This window comes from Humulus lupulus, chromosome 8, assembly GCF_963169125.1.
Source record: "Humulus lupulus chromosome 8, drHumLupu1.1, whole genome shotgun sequence".
In the NCBI taxonomy this organism is placed as follows: domain Eukaryota; kingdom Viridiplantae; phylum Streptophyta; class Magnoliopsida; order Rosales; family Cannabaceae; genus Humulus; species Humulus lupulus.
This window is the reverse complement of record NC_084800.1, coordinates 30,560,144-30,587,295: the sequence shown is the minus strand read 5'-3', so window position 1 is coordinate 30,587,295 and position 27,152 is coordinate 30,560,144. Positions and strand designations below refer to the sequence as shown.

The following is a 27,152-nucleotide window of genomic DNA, read 5'->3' as shown; positions in this document are numbered from 1 at the left end:
TTTAACCGTCTTGATCGAAATGAAGATGCAACTTATATCCCATGAAATCTTGCAGTTTTCCAATCTCAATGTCGTCCACTCACAAAGGGAACTTTGAAGACTCTCGATCATAAGACTCGTGTAATAGCTGAGTGGTTCATACTTGAGAATTCTCCTGAAATTGAGTCTTATTTAGAGTAAGTTTATTCTCTTATAAATTAGAACATGTGTGGTTATTATCAGTTTTTTGTTATTAAGAATCGTAACACTATTCTAATTAACAGCGAACACCTACAAGAGATTAAACAAAAATACCCAGATGGTGATCATGATCGTTTGCATAGGAAAAAATATCGTTCGTGGTTTCATAAAAAGGTAGCTTTGAACTTTGAACAGTGATTTTATTAATGATATATTTTGTGAATCTAATATCATTCTATGTATTTAGATATATGACTTGCACAAGTTTGGGTCTTTGGAAAACGGTGATGAACTGTTAGCTTTAGCATCTGGGTCAGATCATTTGTCAACCTTTTACCAAGGTTGTATAGTCAATGGTGTTCGATTTATTGCACACGATCGAGACAAAAAGCGCACCACACAGAATAGTGGAGTGTCTGCTGCCGGAATAGAAGGTTTTAATTTTTACGGCACGCTTGAAGAAGTAGTGATACTTTCTTTCACTGGTGCATATTCAGTGGCATTATTTTGGTGCAAATGGTTTAATACAAATCCAAGAATGAAGAAAACAATCATTGAAAATAATATCACCAGTATAAACGTCAATGGCGAATGGTACAAAGATGAGCCGTACATACTTGCTACTCAAGCTAAGCAAGTTTTCTATCTCGATGATTTACTTAGAGGTCGTGATTGGAAAGTTGTAGAAGATGTGAATCATCGACAGATTTGGGACATTAAGGACAATTATGATGAGGTTAATGATGTTATTGATGTTGTACATGAAACAAGTTAATCAAATTTTGTGTTGACTGTGGACCTCGGAGAGTTGATTATGCAATCTGATCAACCTGCTGCATATGTTGGAGCTGATGAAGAGGGTGACGACGAAGCTGATATGTCAGAACATGAGGACGTTGCAGATGCAGAGGATGAATTGTTTGTTGAGCTTTGTGAAGATGAAAATGTGTCTCCGATTACTGATGGAAAGATAGTGATTACTCTGTTTAGTTTTTTCTATTTGTGTAACAGAACTATATATTTAAATATAATGAAGTTTTGTTTTTTTTTGTAATTATAATATAAGATATTTGAGCTTTGTGAAGATGAAAATGTGTCTCCGATTACTGATGGAAATGATAGTGATTACTCTGTTTAGTTTTTTCTATTTGTGTAACAGAACTATATATTTAAATATAATAAAGTTTTTTTTTTTGTAATTATTATTATTATGAATTCAATGTGATATACTTCTATTTTAATGCTAATTAATAACTAATAAATTTTAAACTGAAGTATAATGTCAGCTGATATAGCTATTTATCACGACTGAGATGGTGGGGGTCAAGACCCGCCAGATCCTTCTAGGGTACCATCATCTTGCGAGTCAGGTTAAATATTGCATATGAAAATTGTTTTTAGAAATTATATTGTTAGATAAATATAACATCAATACTAATACTGATTATTGTTAATAAATTTTAAAGCCCCGCCGACGAGAAGAAAAGGTCGTGGCCTTGCTAGTAATAATGTTCTTGAAGAATGAAGGAAAAAAGCTGGGAAACCATTGGATCTAGAGCTTGATCCTGTGACCAACAAAGTGGTTGGGTAGGAGGATCAAGCTTTTATTCGCATGTTGGGCACTCTAGTTTCCATTTTGTGTCCGGGGCATTATTTGGATTTTGCTGATGTACCTCAACAGTTTAAGGATCAAGTGCTTGATCGTATGAGGGTAAAAAAATTACAAATCTTGTACTTTTCATTATTTAATTCCATTATTTACAAAGTTATCTAATATTTTTTTGCTTAATGCAATATTACTATAATATAGACGGTCTTCCACAACGTGAGTCAGTTCTGGCAACTGTCAACAAGGAGATGGGGGAAATATATCGCGAGAGAAAGAACTATAGACATAGACACTTCAAAAATCATTTTGCTGGACCAGAAGATTTGGAGAATGTCCTCTCTAAGCCACCTGACCATTGCACTAAGGAGGCTTGGCAGAATATTTGTGAAATGTTTTTGAGCGAAAGATTTTTGGCTCGTTCCGCTAAAAATCAAGCAAACAGAAAACAAATGAAGTATGTAACAAGACAAGGTACAAAGTCGTTGGCAGCTAAGCGTCACTAATATGTAAGTGAAGATGTTAATTTAATTTTATAAAATAACACATTCTGAAACATTTTGTTTACATTTGTATAGGAGAACCCAGATGCGCATGTTGTTGATACTTGGAGGGAGGCTCATATGAGAAAATCAACAAAATCTTTTGTCAATGAGGCAGCTCAACAAGATTATGTAAGTGAATAGTATTGTTTTCTTGTTTCTAATGTTTCTAATTTTTGTTTATAATGTTATCTTTATACAGGAAAAAATGGCGGCAGAGGTTCAGAGGTCACAACTTGAGAGGCAAAGTCAACAGTAGAGTGAGGCATCTCTAAATGTATCTAGCGTTGATTCGTCCCCGGTCGATCAATACGAGATACTAAGTAAAGTACTCGGGGAGAGATCTGACTACCAAAGAGGAGTGGGTTATAGGGCGAAAGGGAAGGCAAAAAAGACATCCTCTAGCTCTACAGATCAAAGTCAGACCCAAGCAAATACTGCTACTACGCCTAATGAAGATATGAAAATTATGGCTTTGATGATGAAGGCAATTCGTGAGACGTTTCAGACTGTGGTACCTGAGCATCCCAGTAAACTATATGACCCAATGTTTGACAGTTTTCTACAGAGGTATTTACCACCACAATCCGAAGGTGGTTCGTCTTCTCAGAGTAACACTGCCAATCCTGACCTTCATACTTCGCCACAACAGCAGTACCAGCCTCCTTCACAGCAGCAGTTCCAGCCTCCTTCACTGCAGCAGTTCCAGCCTCCTTCATAGTATCCGCCACAGCAGCTGTACCAGCCTCACCCAATGTATCAGCCACATGTGTCGTCGCAACAACCTCCTCAGTATCAAAACCAATACACTTTTGGACGCTCTTCCCAGTCTCCTCCACTATATTTTAGCTTTACCGATTTTCCAGGAGGATCGATGCAGCCTCTACTACCTAATGTCAGATATGGGGAGATTGGAGGCGGGTCGCAGCCACAGCCTCGAGATCAGTTTGGGGACCTCACGCTCGGACGATCATCACAACCACCTTATATTCCTTCACCGCCACAGTCACAGCCGTCACCCTCACTGCCACAGCCACCGCTACAGCCGTCGTCCTCACAGCCAAACCAAAATGTTGAAGATGAGGACAATTTCAATATTAATCTTAATGATTTTATTTAGTTACTAGTTTATGTATTTGGACTGAATTAATACTTTATTTATTTTTAATGACAATAGTGATATTTACTAGGTTTATAAATATTAAAACTATTCATATTAATTTTAATGTTAGTTATGTTTAAATTAATTAAATGTTTATTTTTGTTAAATTATATTATGAATTATTTTTAAAAATAATTAAATTTAATAAATATTAATTTATTTCAAATTTATTTTAATAAATATTATAAAAACAATATTAGCGGCGGACCCCGCGGCTAATGATCATGCCTATGACAAAGGTATTAGCGGCGGGCTCCGCTGCTAATAAATGATTATTAGCGACAAATTTTTAGGCGCGGTGTATTAGCGGCGGAGTCCCGCCGCTAATACTCATTAGCGGTGGATGTCGCCATTATTAGCGGCAGAGTCTCTCGTCGCTAATACATGAAAATCTTGTAGTGAGAGATTTATTTTAACATTTTTCTCTATTATTTTAGGCTTTGTTTGGACCTTGAATTTTAGTAAAGAGAAATTTAATAAGGAAAAATAAAAAGAAAAAAATGGAGGAAAATGTTATCCATAAGTTTGATAAGAGATTCTTTTTAATATTTTATTTTTTTGTAGATATTTACAATTGTTGTAAATTTTAATTTTTTTTAACTATATTTAAGTTTTAATTTTTCTAGAAAAATAATTCTTAATTTATTGATTAAATCTAAACATGAGAAAATGATAATTTTACAATCCAAGATCCAAAAACAAGACCTTAAAGAATTATTTATCTTTACCGATGAGAGTGCTCTAAGATTTCTTTATATTTTGAAGAAAATAATAATTTTACAATAACCATTGAAAGTGTTCTTTTGTTTCAAATTTATAAATAAGTACATAAATAAATAAGAAAGTGAAACAAATTAGCTTTCTTACGATGACATTATATAAGCTTATAACTATTACACACGGTCAAAATGCTATGAAAGAGAATCGAAACTGTGAAGTACCCCAAAATCCAAATTGATAAGTTGTCTATTTAAAATATTCTTGCGTGTAATTTATTTGTAGGGGTAATAAGTTTGTTTTTTCTTTTTCTAAATTTTAATAAAAAAAGTAGGGTAAATATCTACTTGGTCCCCAAACTTTATTATTTGTATCACTTAGGATCTCAACATATTTTTTTTGTAAGAATTACATCTCAACCTTTATATTTTGGCTCACATAGCTCTTCATTATTATATTTTATTAGATAAAGCCTAATTTATAAGGGTATAATGAGATTTTTAATAAAAAAAATATAGCACCCATTTTTTTCTTTTTAACCCTTTTAATTAATTATTAATAAATATATTATTTTATATCACTTATATATATTAATTAGTTTATCTTTATAATAAAAATTTTTACATATTTTATATTTTGAAGCATGAATTTTATTAAGAATGTTTCTATCTATAATATCATTTTTTTTCTCATTACAGTGTTTTCTATTTGAACTCTTCATAAATTGTTAATTTTTTTTAAATATGTCTGGAATTTTTTTTAACAATTTATAAAGAGTTTAAATAAAAATATGTGTAATGAGAAAAATAAAATAAGATATAGATAGAAGCACTCTTAATAAATTTTATTATTTTAAAATTTAAAGTATATAAACGTTTTTATTAAAAATAATAACCTAATTAATACATAAGTAATAGATTAAATATTTTAGAAGTATAATAGAAAATATTTTTTTATTATTTATTAATATTTCAAGAGAATATTTAATTCAATTACCAAAATACTATATTTGGTAATAATTTATTAATTAAGAAGGGTTTATTGAGAAAAAAAAAGGGTATTATGTTTTTTTATTGTTAAAATTATATTTTAACCTTAGAAATTGTGATTTATTTAATAAAATATAATATTGGTGACTTATATGAGTCAAAAAGTAAAAGTTGGTAATTTTATTGTTACAAAATAAAAATTGTAGACGTAAATGATACAACAATAAAAGTTAAAAACCTTAATTACTATTTACCCAAAAAGATAATGAAATATTAAAGGTATAATGTAGACTCATAACTAGTGGAGGGAATAACATTCTCTTTATTTTCTCTAGATTTTATTATGTGGCCCCACAGATTTATCTACTTTGCTGAATTATTATTACCAAACAAATGAGTATCTTTCTTATTTACTATCATTTTGCTTATGTTTCTGAACTTTCATTAATTAGTTTATATAAACTCTATGATGTCCCTTCATTAAATATAGTTTTGATAAATAATCATTTATTCAAAGATTTAAAATGTAGATTATACATAAACAAACCCAACCAAAAAAGACTATGAGAATCACATGTGGAAGATGTGTCAGGCCAATTAATGGTTATTCATGTCAGAGAGAAGAGAACTTTAAGCTCCAACACAGTTCAGTGCCAAGACAAAAAAAAAAACCCCACAAACCAGCAAATTGATGAGAGAACAAAAAAAACGCCATAAAATAGAGAAAATATACAATATATTTTATATTTATTAAGAAAAAAAAGTGATGAAGAGTAAGTGTGTGTATCTGACGCGCCTCACAGACAAGATGTGTCAGGCTCAGCACCACTCAATTCAGAAGACACAGAAAATTTAATGATAATGGATGTTATGTGTTTTCAGCTCCTCATTGGTTCGTTTGTGTACCATATTGTACGGACGATGTTGATGGGTTCCTATCGTTGGTACGGCATTTCCCAATTTTACTCTTTTATTTAGGATTTGGACTCAGTCATATTTTCTCTCTCTTTCTACTTTTTAGTTTTTTTTTTTCCATTTTTTTTCCTTTTGACATTATGCAACGGCATTATTATGAATAATATAATGACATTTTTACTAAAATAGAAGTAACAAAAGAGGTTAAAGACAATAACAGGAGCGGCACCCAAAACAGTTCCTCGTCACCCCACATACTTTTTCCTTTTTCTTTTTTATTTTCTTTTTAGGTTATGTATTAAATAATATATTTCTTCTAAATTCTATCGAGTCTTCTTTTTCTTTGGTATAGATTCTGGATTTTTTACCAAAACAAGCAAAACCGATTATTAGGTTTTTTTCTCTATATATATATTTTTATTTTAATTACTACTACAGTAGTAGTAGTACCCCCACAGTAGAAAATAATAATTAAAATTTTATTTGCTACTTTTCTAGGGTGGGGTTTCGAGAAATTTATTCAACTAAAGAGTGGGAAGAGAAGGAAAGGTGTGAGTGAGAGAATCATACACAACAAAGAAAGGAAAAGAAAAAAAAAAAAAACAGGTAGGTTTTGTGATCCAAACCAAGTCAATCAATTTGCCAAAATCTCATCCAATTTTTTTTTAATTCCTCTTGTTTCCTTTTCCTAGTTTTTTATTATTATTGTTTCTCTTTTGGAAAATTATAATAATACTAGAAATATTAATCCAAATACTTCCCCTGCTGGTTTCTCACTTCTCTTCTTTGTTTATAATGCTCTTTTCTGGGGGGTTTATTTTTCTGTTTGGTATAATTCTGAATCATTTTCTTTTAGTCTAGATCTTTCCTTTTTTAGTATACTAAGAACCGTGTCGAACTGAACAAGATGTGTTTCTGAATTTGTCTTCGAAGTTTTCTTTAATATCCATTCAATCATCAGAAACTCACGGCTGTAATTCATGTATACATACATATATGTATCCTGCTGGTTTCTCGGAAAAACATTAGGTTTCTTCTATATAAGTCTTTCTTTACAAATTCCTATTTAGGCTTTTCTCCTCAAAAGGCTGTCTGGGTATCTTTTCTTTTTTGCCAATTTGGTAAGAAATGCCTTTTTCTCCCAATTAAGTCTTATCCCTTCTCACATTTTTGTTTTTGCTTTTATATTTGCTAGCTTCATATATATATATATATATATTCTTCTTCTTCTTCTTCTTCTTCTCCTTCTTCTTTTGTGCAGAGAACAATCTTTGAATTGAAGTAAAGATGTTAATTTATATAGCCAAATAAGTAGCTATTAAGTTAACACTTTTAAACCTGATCCAATTCTTCTTTTCTCTCTTTCTCTTTCACAAAAAGTAGAAGCCTCCAGGATTTTGGTTTTACCCATCTGGGTATGATTTCTGTCGTCTGAGTTCTATTTCAGCTCTTTTACAATTTATATTTATTCATTCCTGTATTTATTATGCATTTTTTTTTTAAAATATAACTTGAAGGGGTGTTGCTGATCAAGAAAAATGGTGAGAGGGAAGACTCAAATGAGGCGCATAGAGAACGCCACAAGCCGTCAAGTAACGTTTTCTAAAAGGCGAAATGGGCTTCTGAAGAAGGCCTTTGAGCTCTCAGTTCTTTGTGATGCTGAGGTGGCTCTCATAATCTTCTCCCCAAGAGGGAAACTCAATGAATTTGCTAGTTCCAGGTAAGAGATGATATCAACTAATAATCGACCCCAGCCACATATATATATATATCTAAATATATATGTCTGTATGTGTATCTCTTACACGAATATATGCATATTTGTCTGTCTTACATTGCATAATCATCCCTGATCTTGAGTGCATGTTGTGTATTAATTTTTATCATAGTTTTTTTTGTAGCAATTTTTTTTTATAGTTTTGTTCCTTTAGTAATCTGTTAATTAAAAATATATATTTAAATTTCATGCATGATTAATAGGCTTCTTCTGCACCCCATATAATTTAATTTCAGGCAAACAGTTCCTTTCTATATTTTGAATATTATATTTTCTGGTACGTTTCATGGAATATAAAAACCAAATCCTAGATCGGTTATATCAAAGAATGAAACGTATTAATATTCCTCAAATAAAGGAAAAGAAGAAGAAGAAGAATAAGAAGAAGAAAGAAATAAAACTTCAAGGTTAATTTCATCATTTGAACACTCTTACTGTACATTTGTCTTGATCTATTGATCATTATCAGTATACATGACGAATTTATATAATGTTATGCTTTTAATTTTTGTAAAAAAAATCATAATTTTAGTTGTATATACTTTAGGTTGCAAGTTTGTATATATGTAGGAGGAAAGGTAATCTACCTTGCAAAAATGGTACCTTGTAGTGTAAATATAGAAGGCTGTCGTACTTCACATCATCTTTTTTTTTTTTTTTTTGAAAGGATTATACATGAAGTTTTGTAAACGTACTTTAGCTGGTTTGTGATTCCATCAATTTAACTGCTCGTATTATATCTACTTGCATGTACGGTAATTTTTTTTTCACTACATATACAAAAGTAGAAAAAAGTATAGTACTTTTTTTTGCATCGAGTGATCTAATTAATGGGATGGAGCATATGTATATTGTATGTATAGTGTAGTCAATTTGAGAAATGACTGGATTTCAACTCTTTAAATGTCAGTACAATAATATACTCCTTTGGGGTAACCAATATTATGTACTGAAAACTTATTACAAGAATGAATATTAAAATATTACAAGTTTTTAACCTACAGATAATGGAAACTTCATGTCTGTCATAATCACCTCACTTTCTCTAATGGTCTATTCATCTATTTGATTTAATTTTGTACTTTGTTATTAAATTTTTAGGTTATTGGTTTTCATGAGTATAGTTTATTGGGAAATTAGTTGAAGAACAATTAATATTAAAGGGGTATATATATTGAACTTTTACAGTTTATACACTGTTTTTTGGGGGTCATTGGAAAATTATTTTCCTACATATTTCTTGTACTAAATTGTGTGTCGGACTAATTTAGGGTATTTACTTCAGTAGTTACTCTCTTTTAAAATAATACTTAAAAAGATACTTTGGTGGGCTAATATTAAAGCTTATAAGACCAGTAGTGAACACAGATATCACTACTACCCTATCATCTTTATCTAAAAATTAATTATCATGACCATAATATTTGTATAAAAAAATCAACCTTATAATAAAGGCATGGACCTCAAGAGAAATTAATTAGTCATATTTTGACTAGTTTTGCACCTTGTATTTTAACTTAATTTGATGCTTTACTTCATATATATAGGTAACATGTATAATATAGCTTTGAACATCATGAAATAACACATTTTCTAAACCAAGTAATTGAACAAATAACTTTATAAGTTGTATGAATTTGTTGGAATAGGGTTGTTTGGTTCAGATTTTTAGCACAGTAAACATGTAATAAGAGCATACACAGAGGTGAAAATAAAATGAAGTTGTGATTTTTTACATAGATGAATTAACATGCATTGACTATTTCATTAATTATAATGATGCTGATCAATTGAGCTTTTCTTTTCTTTATTAATGATTTGAAGATTTTAATTATCATGTCAATATTATGTTCTATGTCTTAGTAATCATTGTTTTAAATTGATCTCTATTTTGCTCTTCTTGATAATACACATATACGATTATGAATGATCAACTGTAACTTTTCCCACTTAGCTAGCTTGAATAGTTAATATAGCGATGTGCATGTAATGAGAGATTACATAACCCATATATATTGCTCCTAAATTTGATTCGGAACATTTCTTTTATGAGTTGATTGGCTATAGCTTGTACGTATCTGAATCGGGCCACAATTAGGGTAACTATAATGCAAAATATATATATATATATATATATATATATACAAGGTTACCTCAGGCAGTCACACACTGTGAACTTTTATTTTTTAATAAAAAAAATATTTAGCATACATACATGCATATGTAAATAAATATATATTCACCATTAATATTACTAGATCATTTATATATATTGTAGTACTATAGAAATGCATATATATTTACTTTACCTTGTTTGTGTACTAGAAAGAGAAAATCCTGTCTACTTTACCTTGTTTGCATAGCTAGATGTGTAACCCGTACTAAAAACGGCATCTTCTCTCTATTTTGCCAAACTAAAAACACCTCATAAAATCAAAAGAGCATGTCTTTAATTAATTGTATTTGTCCAATTTTATGTATGAATTTATATAATTACTATGAATCTCTCCTCGATGACCAGGGCTTATTTTGATATTTATATTAAATGTGAAATGCACATCAGCACATATATAGTATATAATTCATCATATGTACTAAATTATGTAATTTGTTGGGATTTTTGTTGACTATTTTATGAAAATCTTTTTCCCTTCGATCATGCTATGTGTACGTAAGACTTAAATTTACTAATTTTACACTGTTAAGCTTCTCGCTCAACAGCTTTACTAACTTATTTTATACAGGAAAACAATATATATATATACTTAATTTGTTGATTATATATGCCTTTATTATCTATTTAATTTGTTAAAATATTTGAATAAGGTGAAATGAACTTAATATACATGGATATATACATAACACTAGCTTGTACTGTAGTCATGATTATGTATGTTGACAAGGATATTACCTTTATGATAATAGCTATAAGAGATAGTTGTCTATATATAGATCGGACGTTGAAGTAAGGAAGATGTTAAATATTTTATCATTGGCATTATATGTTTAACTTTCTTAAACATAATTAATTAACCTAGCAATAATTATCATTATCGATCTGTAGACCTAGAAATCATTTCCTTAATTCGATCTAGGCCAGGATCTAATTTTTGATGACAAATTAGAAACCAAGATTTAATTTAAGAGCACCATATATTTTGGTACATTACTATATTTATAAGATAATTAGGTGTGTATTATATGGAAATGCCTAGTTTATTAATGTGTCATACTACCTTTTACATTGTTTCGGTTTTAGCATATGATTTATAAGACAAATAATATTATGTTTGATATAGGGAATGAGGAGAGACAGATACGATCGAGAGAGAATGAGAGAATCAAGAATGTGGAGAGACAAAATTATAAGTATAATACAACATATATGCACTCCTATTTGGAGCATGTTCGTACGTAGTGTTATCCTTATTTAGTTTTCACGAACTCTTCGATTAAGACAGATTTTTGTTATTTTACATATCTAGGAATTCTATAACAATGATATTTTATACATTTAGGAAAAATGTATTATGCTAATTGGATATCCACAATTCACTTGTCACAATACTCATTATTTAAAGAGTGGTACACCCCAACTTGTTGTAACACATGATCATTAGATTCTCTCATTGATATTGAATTTGGAGATGACTGTATTAATACATTGAAGAAGGGCATAGGTTTTTCGTTGAGAGATATTTCTGCATTGTATCTATATATATACTGAGAATGCCTAGGTTAATTACCTCTATATGTATCTATGTGTGTGTGTATATATGTACATATATGAAATGTACTACTCTACCCAATTGTTAGATGGTTCCTCATGAGCATTGACAAATTTGTGATTAAAAAATATATATATTATTATATAATTATGTCATTATTAAAATATTCACACATATAAAATTTTAATCACAAAAAATATAGTTTACTATGTATTAAGTGTATTTTTAGTCGTGACGAAATTTATTATTATTGATAATTTGAGCGAAAATGTTACTTTTTAATTAAAAATATATAATATATTTAATCACACAAATTTATGTTGTAAATAAAAAATTATGTCTTTTTTATCTCACAACAATAAAAGCTATCATTTATTTATTGATAACTTTTTAGTCACAACATATATTTTTTTTTTACTAAATTGCACTTTAAGCCATAACAAAAAATTACTTGTAACTAAAAATCAAATTTTAATTACAAATTTTTCTAACGTAGTTTTAGTCACAACTTAATTATATATAGTGGTCAGAGTTGTTGCGAATAAAAGCACATTTAATTAATCACAACAAATTTTAATTTTTGTAACTAATACTTTTAGCCACGAACATTTTATTGATGACATAGGTCTAATGATTTTTTTTAGTTACAAGTTTATTACTTTTAGTCACAAATTTTGTTGTGACTAAAAGTAAGATTTTTCGTAGTAGTGCCTTATAATATTGTTACAAGCAAAGTTCCTTAGTTCCTTCACTTAGTCGACTGAGTATTAATTGGTAAGTATATAAGTCCCTAGAATCCTATAATGTCTTTGTTAACTATTGTAGAGAATTGCTAGGGTAACAAGTATATACTTATAAGAAGCAACTCATAAACCTATTTTGAACAAATCATGGTCCTAATGACTTAAGCTTCCAAGGTTATGAGAGTACTCGTATTTTGATTTGAAGGACTTTTATTACCATAAATTTTAGTTAGTTCAGGTATTTGTGGTAGTTTTTTTATGAATTAAATCTCTTTTTTTGACCTTTTGTACGTTTTTTCTTTTTTTTTTATGATGATGATTTTAGTATATATTTAGGATATTTTTAAAAAAAATAAATAAATAACACTTAGTATATATTTAAGATATTTGATATAGGAATTCCTATTTCAGAAAGGTTCGCTTTAATGAATTTAGATGTTATATGTTTTCATTTAGATACATATGTGTTACATATATGTATATATATATAGTAGAAGATCTATAATGATGAAAATATTAGAGCATGTGCTTAACACAGTTAGACATGAAGAATTCAACACATGACAGAGGCCGTATGTCTTGTAAATTTTGTTAACTATTTTGTTAGATTAAGTTAGTTGATCTCTTTCTTGTTTCTTCCGTGTATATATATATATATATCCTCAGCTGATCATGATCTTGTAATCCTTTAATTCAAATTCATAGATCTCATTTCTTTTCCGATGCACTGACAAACTTAAAAACGGATTGATTCAATGTAGATTTATCTTTTCATTTTGAAAGGTTAAAATTCTCAACAATAATCTTAACAACTGAAAAACGGATTCACTCAATGTATATTTATATTTTCATTTTAAAGGATATGGTTGTCTTATTATACAACAAATAAATTATGTAAAAATAGTAAATTTTCGAATTAACTTAGGATATTGGACAAACACAGTATCACAGGTAAACAAAATATATAGTGATAAACAACAATAAAAAAAAGTTTATCTCATAATTCATTATATCTCTGTACTATAGAAATCATAATAAGCCTGAGATCAGTTTTTTAAAGGAAATAAATAAAACGTGCACAACGAAGTGTTGTAGCTCCCCCCACCCCCCACCCCCTTCTCTCTCTCTCTCTCTCTCTCTCTCTATATATATATATATATATATATGCATTAAGAATAAAACCTATATAAACATTCTTTGTGTTTTACTTTAATTGCTAATTAATTTTTATGTTTATTGTTGCTCGTAATTAGCATATATATATTCACTACAATGATACTAGAATCATGCGCATTCATTACTTTCGAGTATTATTACTCTCTTGTATTGTATCATATACGGAGTCATATCTTTCAAGGGAAGTTTGTCAAGATTATGTTTAGTAATCTCCTTCTGTTTTCTACTTATCAGAAATTCGCAAAACTCTAGGTATAGCAAGCTACCAAAAATGGTCAAAATTAATTGGTATAATTAATTAAGCAGAATCAAATAAATTTGCTATATATTCTAAACCTCGTGATCTTCTTACTCTTTGCATAGCTAGGAGCCCATAATTGGTTTGTTTGAACCCCTTTCATCTCAACAAAACAAGCTACGTACGTACGTGCCAGCCAACCCACATTTTAATGTATAATCACATAAATTGGTTCCTTAGTTAAGCTCCAATATAAAGAGCTTTATACTATGGAATATGTCCAAGCTACTACTTAAGTGGTTCTATCTACAATAATTAAGCTGCATATATAAGCCATTCTCTAGGGATGACTTGTATTTTAGTAATCTGATTTGAAGCAACCGTTTTCAGAAGTACGTAGTTAATAAAATTGAGAAAATCTTATGATGATATATATGAGTAGAGAGCTTAGTTGCCACATCTTGTTAAAAAAGTCCAATAGTAAAAGCAAAACAAAACATGCAAACATTAATTTGGCTGATTCATGTACATATATCCATACATATTTACTTTTAGTTGATTTCTTTGTCGAGGCCAAATAATTGGTAATTGGTTGATTCTTTGCGTTTTTGTCTAGTTTACATATGCTGGTAAACTTCTAGGCTGCTGATTTACTTTTGTAGGTTTAGTTGTACTTACAGTTCAATGATATATTTCTAATTCTATTTTGGCTACTTTTGTAGATGTTTAACATTTACATGTGATATATATATATATATATATTTATATAGGGTATATACTGACATTAATTGGTTTTCATCTTCTCAGTATGCAAGCTACAATAGAACGCTATAGGAAGCATACTAAGGATAATCAAACCCACAACAAATCTGTGGAACAAACCATGCAGGTTCTCCCTTTGCTCCTTGTAATTAATTAATTGATATATGCTTTTACTTTTACATGTGTAATTTTGGACGAGATTAATACATGAGAAAGTTATTTTATTAAGACATTTTCCAAAAATAGCTGATTATATCAGCACCAATTGAAGTGAATTCACCACCTTATATATATCATTTTGAAAATGAGCTATATACAGTATTTTCAAATGTAGTGCTAAATTTTTATAGTATAAACAAAAGTTTCTACCAGAAAATGGAGAGAGAAGAGATTTGAAACAGTAAGACCAGCTCTAGGCCAGTAATAAGCTGTACTATATTACTTATACAGTGGTTATATATAAACGTGTAAAGCAATATACAGAAAAGACTGAGAACCTCCAAAACAGAAAAATAATTAATCTAACTAATAATTAGCAATATATTTTAGCATAATAAGAAAACAAAATATGCATAATCCAATACAAAATTAAAAGGTGTGTTAAATTTAATCTATATGTCAAATGTTATTATATTGATAAAAAATACTCATTAAAGTTGACCAATGAAATTATTATATTTATTTATGTAAAACTTAATTTCAATAAATTTATTGAATATTATTTACTTTTATAGTTTTTTTTACTTTCAAATAATATTGTATATATCACTTGTGCATCCCAAAATAATATTAAATATTTCTTAACTTTTTGTTCTAAATTTAACATTAAAACTTGTGTTGCATTCGAAGGAGATGATCTTACAAAATATGAGTATTGTATATAAAAATGTTTAAAAAAACGTTTTTGAGGTGCACCTTAATTTGAGACGGAAGAAAATCGCACCAAGGCGTGCGCCTTGATAAGCAGCAGTGATGAGGTGAACGTCTTACTATGGTGAGGCGTTGTCTGGGGTGGCTAAAACGTAGAAATAAGAGAGATGTACACCTCTAGGGTTTATTTTATATTGGATTTTTTCATGCAGAACAAAATTCTCAAAATCAATTTTATCTTTATTTATTTTCTTTATAATATTGGACTGCTTATAAAATAAGACCAATAAAACTTGAAATAAATTAATTTAGAAGCCCTAATTACTCAATCGTTCTTTTCAATAAGGGAAAAGGAAAAAAAAAACCCCACGACTACCTTTCCTCCCTCCATTGCTACTGAAGTTTGTTCTAAGAATCTAGTTCTAGAAACAAAAGTTATCTTTATTTTAGAAATTTAGACAATTTATGAGATATTCATAAAATAGCTTAAAAGCGTTATTTTAAACATTGGTATAAAACAATATTTCTCTCTTTTATTTCACACTTAGGTTCTATCACATTTAGATAGTGGGATTAGATAGAATTTGATTGGATTGGATTAAAAATTATAAGAGAAAAAACATAAAAGAATAAATGAGTTGATCATTTGTCAATAAAAAATTAGGAGAAAACAAGTTGGATGTAAAATTGTAATTTCTTTTAACACTGACATACATGATGAGATGAGGATTAGATATGATAAAATTATCCAAAAAATTTCAATGGGATTAAATTATCTCATATTAGGGGATTATTTAGGATAACAAAATCATTATGATAAAAATTATCCAATCCTACTTTTTAAATACAACAGTAGAGGATTAATAGTGTAATTGAGAGAAAAAATTGTGCTATGTTATATTTTATTTTATCTTTGGTGGTTCCAAAAAGAATAGTCTTTTGATTTCTATTTTTTTCCAATTATAGCTCAGCATGTTGCATGTCAAGTAATAATAACTTGTAAAGAAGAAATATACACCTTTTCATTTTTTCTCATTTTGCTTTACAAACTCAAGTCCTTTATTGAAATTTATTAGAAGTTGCTACACATTTCTTGAATACTCTAGAATGTTCTAGACATTTGTAGAATACTTTACTCAAGAATTTTCTAGTTATTTGTAGATTAGAAGAACTTTAAAGACATTTTCTAGAATTCTATAGTCTAGAACTTCCTAGAAGCTATATGCTTAAATAGTCTAGACTCTTTATTGTGTAGATTAATCTAGAAGTTGTATTTGTAAATCAAATACACTAGAAAAATCTAGAACAAATTAATCTAGCCACAAATGTAAAGTGGACTAGCCACTATAAATACCGTATCATGGGTAGCAAATAGTGTAACTAGAAACTACAAATCATCAATAAAATTCTACTACTTTCTACTATCTTTTACTCTCTAAAACATAAACATTACTCCTCCAAACCCAAATTTCTTCACTTGTCCACTTAACAACATCAACTATAATATCCTAACCCATCATTACTCTATCCTCTACTACTACTCATCAAATATTATAAACTACAACAAATCATCACTATTTTCTTTATCCCAAATTCATAAACTATCAGTGGTATCAGAGCCATGTTTGATCTCAACGCTGGGCGTAATCTTTTCTACTCATCATGAGTACCGAATCCAGCCGCTCTTCTCTTCCTCTTCCAATTTTTCATGGAGAAAACTATGATTTTTTGTCCATCAAAATGAGGACCTATTTTCGATCACAAAATCTATGGAAAATTGTTGAGGTAGGATTTACTATTCCGGAAGACACTTCGTCTCTCTCAAAAAATCAAAAGAAGGCCCTGGAGGAGAATCAACAAAAAGATTATCAAGTGTTATTCTGCTTGTAGCAAGCTATGGCAGATGATATATTTCCACGGATTATGGGCGCATCAAGTGTGAAATAAGCATGGGACACATTGCAGGAGGAGTTCCAAGGAACAGTCAAGGTATGCACTGTTAAACAACAGAAGCTCAGAAGAGATTTTAAAAATCTTAAAATGAAGGATAATGAGACCGCAAAAGATTACTATTCTAGAATTAGAGAAATAGTAAATAAAATGGGAGTCTATGGGGAGATAATTTTGTAAAAGAAAATAGTAGAAAAAATACTAATTTCTTCTATAGAAAAATATGATGCAATAATCTCTGTGATAAACAAAAGATTTAGATACTCTATCACCAACTAAATTAATTGGCTCTCTTGAAGCATATGAAATTAGGTGAGAAAGGCATAGTGAAAATTCGACTGAAAATGCCTTTCACTCTTAAAATTAATTCGCGGTCTCAAAAATCTAAAGCTGATGGGAGAAAATCACTAGAAAATTTTTAAAGTAAGAGTTATCAAGAAAAACAAAAAGAAAATAACGACAACTATTTTCCATGTGTCATTTGTAAAAGAAAAAGTCACTTGGAGAAAGACTATTGGTTAAAGGAAAACCTCAATGCCAAAATTGTAAAAAAAATTGATTACTATCCACTCTTATTGGGCTCAAATAATGATACTTCCTAAAAGATTATTAAGGGATGTTGAAGCTATTTGCAGGGCTTTTCTTTGGAAGGGTCTGGCTGACAGTAATAGCCCGGGTTTAGTAGCTTGGCATCACATTTGTTTGCCTAAGAAAGCTGGGGGTTTAGGCTTTAGGAAGGTTATTGATTGGAATATGGCTGCAATGGGGAAGTACGTTTGGGCAATTGCCACCAAAAAGGATAACTTGTTTGTGAAATGGATTAATAGTGTCTACTTGATGGACAGAAACTGGTGGGATTACCAGGCGCCAATGGATTGTAGCTGGTACTGGAAGCGGTTAGTTGCTGTCAAAGATGCTTTCAAAGCAAATGCTGATCTGTCTAAATTTGCAACTTTGAGGTATAGCATTAAAGTTGGTCATGACCTACTGTTTGAGCAACCTCTTGTTGTTAACTGGAGCAAAATTGTTTGGGATAGACTGAGCATTCCGAAGCATAGATTTGTGCTTTGGCTGGTCATGTTGCAGAGGCTTCGTACTAGAGATCAGTTGCACAAGTTTCAGCCTTTAATGGATCAATTTTGTCTATTATGTGGAGATGATATTGAGAGCATTGGTCATCTCTTTTTTCACTGTCATTATAGCAGGGTTTGTTTGCAGAAGCTTAAGCAGGGTTTGGGTTGGAATTCGGCCTCTTTAAACCTGATGCACTTAATTCGTTGGATCCATAAAGCTAAGAGGATGAGTGTTATTCGGAAGAGCATTATATATGATGCTCTTACAGCTCTTGTATATCACATTTGGAGAGTTCGAAATGATGTGTTCTGGAGCAACAAATTATGGCATATAGATAATACTGTACAAAGAGTTGTTAGGGAGATTCAGGTTAGGATTTCTCTTGTAATGCCTAAAAAGGCTAAAGCTATAGATAGGGAATGGGTCACTAAGATCAGTAAAAATTAGTTTCCTTTGAGGTTGGATTGGTTGGTTTTGTAATTGGTTGAGTTGTAACTTTTGGCTGTTGAGTAATACATTGATTTTATTCATCAAAAAAAAAAAAAAATGTGAAAAATTTGGCCACACTGAAAAAACTTGTTGTTTTAAGAAGTCTCATCAAGCTAATTTTTTAGAAGAGAAAAATGATGAAAATAATCTCTTCTATGTCTGTCAAGCTGCATCAGAAGAAAAAGATATTTGGTATCTTGATAGTGGTTGCAGTAATCTCATGCAAAAAATAAAAGCATCTTTTGTAGTCTTGATAAATTCAAGACTAGAGTCAAGATTGGTAATGGTGACTTCATGGAAGCAGTTGGAAAAGAAACCATTGCCGTTGACACCAAAAAAGGCAGGAGATACATCAATGATGTACTCTTGGTACCCAACATCGATCAGAACCTACTCAGTGTAGGACAAATGATTGATAAATGGTACTCTTTGCATTTTGAATGAGATTCTTGCACAATCTATGACAAGCAAGATAAATCCTTTCAAATTGCAAAGATAAAAATGAAAAAAAATAGATGCTTTCCTTTACAATGGAGATATGCAAGCAATGTCGCAATGCAAGCGCAAGCAGATGAATCGTGGCTATGGCATAGAAGGTTCAGACATTTCAATTTCCACGGGCTAAAGATCCTCCAGCAAAAGAATATGATGCGAGACCTCACAGCAATCAAGGAGCTCAACACTGTCTGCGAAGGGTGCATGCTCGGAAAACAACATCGACAACATTTTCCATCCAATAAAGCTTGGAGAGCCAAAGAGCCACTGGAGTTAATCCACACAGATGCTTGCGGGCCTATGCGTACTCCGTCAAATGATCAAAACAGGTACTTCATTCTCTTTATTGACGACTTTACTTGTAACGCCCTGGTTACCCCAGAACAGTTACGGTGAAAAGTGGACCGGAAAATTGACTCGCTACCCGAGTCCTTTGGTCAAAAATGTGCTCTAAGTGTAATCAACGGGTTAAGGTATAAAACTAATAAAGAGGAAGTGGATATTTTCATTACAAACTGCTCTGCAGAGCTAATTAAAATATGTACAAGTTGTTCTCAGTACAAAATGGTCATTACTGTTTTAGATTACAATCCCGCCGACCTAAGCGGCAAAAATAGGGTAAACCCCCTAGTTCCTCTGAGAACTCCTTGGCCGTGGTGGTCAAGCGGCCGCATATGTACACATCACCACCTAAGCTCTCCACTCAAGGCTAGGTGAGCTTTTCTTTTCCTTTACCTGCACCACATAGCACCCATGAGCCAAAGCCCAGCAAGAGAACATAACGTTATATGTAAACATCATCAAATGACTATCATTATAATCACACTGAGCATACAGCTTTCAAACAAATGAGTGAATATCACTGGAGGTCCTGATAAACCATACTGAGTGACTGACAAGTAAGTCACTAATTCAAATGGAAGAGTGGCTGCTAGGTAAGCCACTAGCCTTCAACAGGTTCTGGTAAACCATACTGAGTCACTGACAAGCAAGTCACTGTTTCAAGTGGGAGAGTGGCTGCTAGGTAAGCCACTAGCCTCCAAGCGCTTATTTCATTCATCGACCCTTGGGGTCGGTCTGGCATTAATGCTCTTGAGTCATTCAATGCAGATAGTTGATTAGATCTAATCTTTGTTGGCTTGCGTTAACACGCTAAGGCCGTTCTGACTAATAAGTCAGTGCAACGTGACCAGTGCCCAGTACCACTGCCGAACCTGACTAAATAAGTCACAGCTTCACAGTTGATGCTAGCACCTTTGCTAAATCTGACTAATAAGTCAGTACCATGCACAAGTGAGCAACATATGCTAGGTATTCCACAATCAATTCATGTCCATATTCATTCAACCACATGCCTCATGAATAACCATGCATTGCAGTTTTCTTACCTCTGATTCGAGCTAGAATGAATAAAAGAACGACCCCTGAGAACGATCAACCTTTTGGTCTTTTAGCGGTTACCTGGTCATAACCAATTATGGAATTCCATCAATAAAATGAACAATAAAAGGTTCCCAAACCAAAACCTAACCTCCGGGACCTCAAACACTACTCAACCGGGTAGTAGGTTCAACCCCAAGGCCTTAGGCTTGAATCCCCAAGCTAAAAACACTAATCTGACCAAAATTGCCCTGTTGGGCCGTGGCCCTCCCCAACTGCGCCGCGGCATGCCTCCAAACAGAGGCGGCCACATCCTGACAGGCACCATGGGTCGCGGCTCACCTATGCCAGGTCGCGGCTCAATACACAAAATAGCCCAGAATTCAGCACGCACCAGCAAACCTCCTCCTGCGTTTTCCCTTGGAACCAGCCCTTCAAACCAAACCAAAACCTCCTCCAAACACTCAATTTAACCTCTAAACATCACCCATAACTCTCCCTCATCAAAACCCAGACTAAACTTCAATTAAACCCTCTTCAAATCCACACTTCCATCAAGAAATCAAAAGCTGAAACTCAAAACTAAAACAGGGTATAACCAGAAAGTTAATGGATAAAACTTACCTCAAACCTGGAATTGAACCTTCTCTAATGGCTGAACCAAGTCTACAACCTCAGCCCCTTGATTTCCTAGCTTGAAACCTCACTTTGAGCTCAAAAACACCAAAGAGAAAATGGAGGAAATGGATGTACGGGAAGGAGGATTTCTTACTCTGTTTTTGCTCTGTTTAAATCTATAACCTTCTACAGCCAACCAAGGTCATATAAATCCATCCAAATGACTAAAATACCCGTTAGTCATTTAAAGCCTCTAAAACCATTTCAAGGGTAAAATTGGTACTTTCCACCTATCCCGTTAATTATAATTAACGCTTCCCAATTCCCGCTAATCTCAATATTCTCAAACATCAATAATTCACATCCCGTTACCCTTTAATGCCCGGTAACACTCTAATCATTAAAACACCTCGAGACTCACCCCGAGCCCCGAGCTTAAGCCTGTTATGACCAAACTGATATTTAACATACCATGATCGTCTCATGCCGAATGGCTCGAACAAACCCACATTATAATGTGGTCTCAAAATATATCACCAACATGCGTACAAATAAACAATTTACCCTCAATGGGCCAAATTACCATCACACCCCTGTAATTAGAAATATGGACTCACATGCATGCATTTCACATAATATTATAATATAATCAACATATACATGCATTTTATCAATTAATAACATAATTAAGCAAGTATGGCCCTCCCGGCCTACTATTCATGTCGTTAAACCATATTAGGGAATCCGGGGCATTACATTACTAGAATGACATGGGTTTATTTTTTGCGACAAAAATTACAAGTTTTCGATATTTGCAAGAAATTCAAAACCCGTGTCGAAAAGCAAAGTGGTTGCAACATTAAGACAATAAGAAGTGACAGAGGCAAAGAATACACTTCTAACGAATTCAACAAGTTCTGCGAAGAAGAAGGCATGAAGCATCAACTCACAGTTGGATATGCACCAGAACCAAACGGCGTGTCCGAAAGAAAAAAACAGAACTGTTATGGAGACAGCTAGAGCTATATGCTCATGGAGAAGGGTCTTCCAAAAAGATTTTGGGCAGAGGTTGTAAGCACTGCAGTCTACTTGCTTAACAGATGTCCAATCAAAGTTGTGTAAGATTAGACACTGAATGAAGCTTGGAGTGGACGAAAGCCATCAGCAAAGCATCTTAAAGTATTCGACTGAATATGCTACTCACATATTTCAAAAGAAAAAAGAGGCAAGCTAGACGAGAAGACTGAGAAAGGAATTTTCTTAGGCTATAGTACTCAATCAAAAAGCTATCGAGTCTATAGCTTAGGAAGGAAGAATCTCATAATCAGCCAAGACGCACAATTCGACGAAGATACGAGATACAATTAGGAGACAGGAGAAGTTGAAAGAATGGCTGTCAACATTCCTCTACTGTTGAGACAAGAACAAAATGATGTTTCAACTCAACCAACCAGGGAGGAGCCGACACAAGTCATAGAATCCCCACCAGAATAACCACCAAGGCGAATGAGACCCTTAGCAGATATCTACAAGACTTGCAACTTAATGCTTATGGAGCCAGAAAGCTTTAAAGCTGCTCAAAAGCAAAAAGTATGGAGAAGATCTATGGATGAAGAAATAAAGATGATTGAGATGCATGAAACATGGGAGCTTGTAGATCTTCCGCAAGACAAAGACATTATAGGAGTTAAGTGGGTTTACAAGACAAAGCTTAACCCAGACGGCTCGATCCAAAAGCATAAAGGAAGGTTAGTCGCTAAAGGATACTCACAACAACATGGAGTAGACTACAATGAAACATTTTCTCCAGTTGCACGACTGGACACAATAAGGGCCTTAATTTCTTTAGCCACACAAAAGAAATGGAAGATTTTTCAGCTAGACGTAAAGTCAGCATTCCTTAATGGCTACCTTGATGAAGAAATATATGTAGAGCAACCTCAAGGGTTTGTGGTGCAAGGACAAGAAGACAAATTTCTCAGATTAAAAAAGGCTTTATACAGCCTGAAACAAGCTCCGTGAGTCGCAAGATTGATAGCTACTTCACTGAACAAGGATTCAAGAGGAGCAAAAGTGACCCAACACTCTACATCAAGACTCAAGGTACGAGTGACACACTTTTTGTCTCTCTATATGTTGATGATCTCATCTATACAGGCAACAATAAGGAGATGATCAAGAAATTCAAGGAAGACATGATGAAGAGTTTCGAGATGACTGATTTGGGCTTAATGCACTACTTTCTCGGGATTGAAATAACTCTAAAAGAAGATGGGATCTTCATTTCACAAAAGAAGTATATAGAGACATTATTGAAGAAGTTCAAAATTGAGGGATGTAAGACAGTATCAACTCCACTAGACAACAACAAAGCACTCAAGAAAGAGGACGGCTCACCAAAGGCTGATGAATCAAAATTTCGAAGTCTAATTGGCAGCTTACTCTATCTAACAGCTACAAGACCAAACATCATGTATGCAGTCAGTTTACTATCAAGATTCATGCATGATCCAAGTCAAGTTCACTACGGAGCAGCCAAGAGAATTCTTAAATATTTGCAAGGAACAAAAGAACTATGGAATATGGTATGGAGTCACCCATGACTCAAAATTAATCGGCTACACAGACAGTGATTGGGCAGGATCACTAGACGATATGAAAAACACGACAGGATATGCCTTCACAATTGGATCAGGGATATTTTCCTGGGCATCAAAGAAACAAGCGACAATTGTGCAATCATCAACTGAAGCAGAGTATATTGCCGCAGCAATGACTACACGCCAAGCTATATGGTTGAAAAGAATATTTGAAGACACTACTGCGATAGCAAATTAGCTATTGCAATGGCCAAAAATCCCGTATTTCACAGCAGAACGAAGCATATAAGCATCAAGTATCATTTCATCAGAGAAGTTGGAACAAACAAAGAACTAGAACTCAAACACTGCAGGACTGAAGAACAGTGAGCAGATATATTCACAAAGGCACTACCAAGAGGAAAGTTCGAGCTACTACGGGACATGATTGGAGTTACTGAAATGTGTACCAAGGAGGGGTATTAGAAGTTGCTACACATTTCTTGAATACTCTAGAGTGTTCTAGACATTTGTATAATACTTTACTCAAGAATTTTCTAGATATTTGTAGAATAGAAGAACTTCGAAGACATTTTCTAGAATACTCTATAGCCTAGAACTTCCTAGAAGTTATATGTTTAAATAGTCTAGACTCTTTATTGTGTAGATTAATCTAAAAGTTGTATTTGTAAATCAAATACACTAGAAAAATCTAGAACAAATAATTCTAGCAAAAAATGTAAAGTGGACTAGCCACTATAAATACTCAATCATGGGTAGCAAATGGTGTAACTAGAAACTACAAACCATCAATAAAATTCTACTACTTTCTACTATCGTTTACTCTCTAAAACATAAACTTTACTCCTCCAAACCCAAATTTCTTCACTTGTCCACTCAACAACATCAACTATAATATCCTAACCCATCATTACTCTATCCACTACTACTACTCATCAAATATTATAAAGGACAACAATTCATCACTATTTTCTTTATCCTTAATTCACAAACTATCAAAATTGATAGTTTAGTAAGTACACACTGCTGGCTTTCTGGAGTCTGACATATATATATATGAATGCCAAATTCTAAAGTTGCAGCACTTGAAACAAGAAGCAACTGTCATGATGAAGAAGATAGAGCTTCTTGAAATCTCAAAACGGTACGTGACCTAGCTAAGTTTAATTACTTGATTTCCTTTTATTCTTTTAAAGGCATACATATTATCTGATATTTAAAACTTTGAATTGGCAATGCCCCAGGAAATTCTTGGGAGAGGGTCTGGGTTCATGCTCCCTTGAAGAACTACAGCAAGTAGAACTTCAGTTGGAGAAGAGTGTAACCAAAATTCGAGCAAGAAAGGTTTATCACAAAGCCATACATATATATTTCTTGTTATTACTACATATTGTTTTTTCCTGGGTTGTCTTGTCACCTCTTAAGAACAAATTCGGGACAAAATTGCCACAACTCTAATTATTCGGGGATTGGTTTATATATATATATATATATATATATATATTACGTGTTTCTACTAGGCTGAGATGAAAACTCATTTTGTGTTTGTCTATTTCAGAATCAAGTTTTCAAAGATCAGATTGAGCTACTTAAGGAAAAGGTAAACTGAGAACTATATGTTTCCTTTTGCTCTATCTTGATATTATTTGGCTGAGAAGTATTTGTGGAATAATTAAGAACTGAGAACTATGTTATGATAATATGTGAGATTAGAAAAATTGAAGTATTACCTTAGTATGCTTGCCTTTTTTTTAACCAACAAGAGAAGCGTGAAGATTGGCTGACTAAACATTATGTTTTCTTGTCCTTTTTATATTCTAATGAAATTCAGGAAAAAGCCCTAACATCTGAAAATGCAAGGCTTTCTGAGAAGGTAGGTCTTTAGTATCATTATTGTTCATTCTGTTAACTTAATTGGTTGTTTATAGTTTATTGTAGAGAACACTATTTACTTTATAAATGTTTTGCATTATGTTCCAACTTACAAAAAAAAAAAAAAAAAAAACCGAAACTCTCTTAACATGTCATGTGTTAGTTTTATTTGGTGACACATTCCTAACTAGTCTAGAATTCAACATGTGATCATTATAAAGTTCTGTTTATGGTCCAATTAAAAGTAGCTTGCTTATATATATCAACCTTTTCATTGACAATAAGAAAAATGGGGCCTGTACATTTTTAACCATTGCCAATTAATAAATAATATTCACACTGTTTGAGCAATTTACACTATATATAGTTACATACTTGGCATATATATAGCTAGGCATGTATTGTAAATCTTTTTTTTTTCTTTTTTCTTTTCTTGGTTTTGCTGCAGTATGGTATTAAACCGATGGTTCAAGCATCAATTAATAAAAATAACCAGATAAAGGACTTGAACAACACAGAAAGTAATCCCAGCTCAGATGTGGAGACTGAACTATTCATTGGATTACCAGAAACGAGACTAAAGCGCCCACCCTCAAACAAATGAAATGGGGATGATCACAAACATATAAAACATCCCTAAGCTCAAAACTAAGATAAGCTGAGACTGTTTTAAGCTGTTTATTCCATATATCCTGTATTAGATTATTATTCTACTGCAATATAATTATATATATATATTCTTGCACGTACTGCAAGTAAAAATAAACTAGCTATAGCAATAGTACGAGTAAGATCGAGTACGTGTACTAATATTGTACTAATATTGTGATATTATGATCATCAGAAACTACTACTGATCACTATATATAGTTGTATGTTAATTAGTGTATTAATGCATTCTGTTGAAATTCTCTGGCCATCTATCGATTCGATTATTTTCATCATCCGCAATGTTATGTCTGCGTTGAGATGAAGCCAGAAATTTTGAATAGCCAACAATATAGGTACATTATATTTTTTAAAACACTATTTGTTTTATAATATATACAATATTTGATGGTTTGATTGTTGTAGTTTAGAATATTTGATGAGTAGTAGTAGTGGCTAGAGTAATGATATTATAGTTGATGTTGTTGAGTGGACAAGTGAAGAAATTTGGGTTTGGAAGAGCAAAGTTTATGTTTTAGAGAATAGAAGATATAGTAGAAAGTAGTAGAATTTTATTGATGGTTTGTAATTTCTAGTTACATCATTTTGTTACCCATGATG

At 32.1% G+C, this 27,152-nt stretch overlaps 1 protein-coding gene across 4 annotated transcripts; it reads left to right on the top strand.

Moving 5' to 3' along the window:
* Positions 1–6,514: 6,514 nt before the first annotated feature.
* Positions 6,515–26,802, top strand: LOC133796618 (MADS-box protein SOC1-like). Of its 4 annotated transcripts, XM_062234216.1 has the most exons (9): positions 6,791–7,232; positions 7,495–7,526; positions 7,629–7,831; positions 14,581–14,662; positions 25,088–25,155; positions 25,256–25,355; positions 25,570–25,611; positions 25,843–25,884; positions 26,332–26,802. In XM_062234216.1, exons 3-9 carry the CDS (start codon positions 7,650–7,652, stop codon positions 26,485–26,487), a joined length of 672 nt encoding a protein of 223 aa, XP_062090200.1. In that variant the 5' UTR covers positions 6,791–7,232; positions 7,495–7,526; positions 7,629–7,649; the 3' UTR covers positions 26,488–26,802. The 4 variants fall into 4 exon arrangements, with proteins under 4 accessions (XP_062090199.1, XP_062090201.1, XP_062090198.1 ...); XM_062234215.1 differs by lacking the exons at positions 6,791–7,232; positions 7,495–7,526 and adding an exon at positions 6,515–6,717; XM_062234214.1 differs by lacking the exon at positions 7,495–7,526 and having other exon boundaries at positions 6,790–7,232.
* Positions 26,803–27,152: the final 350 nt, after the last annotated feature.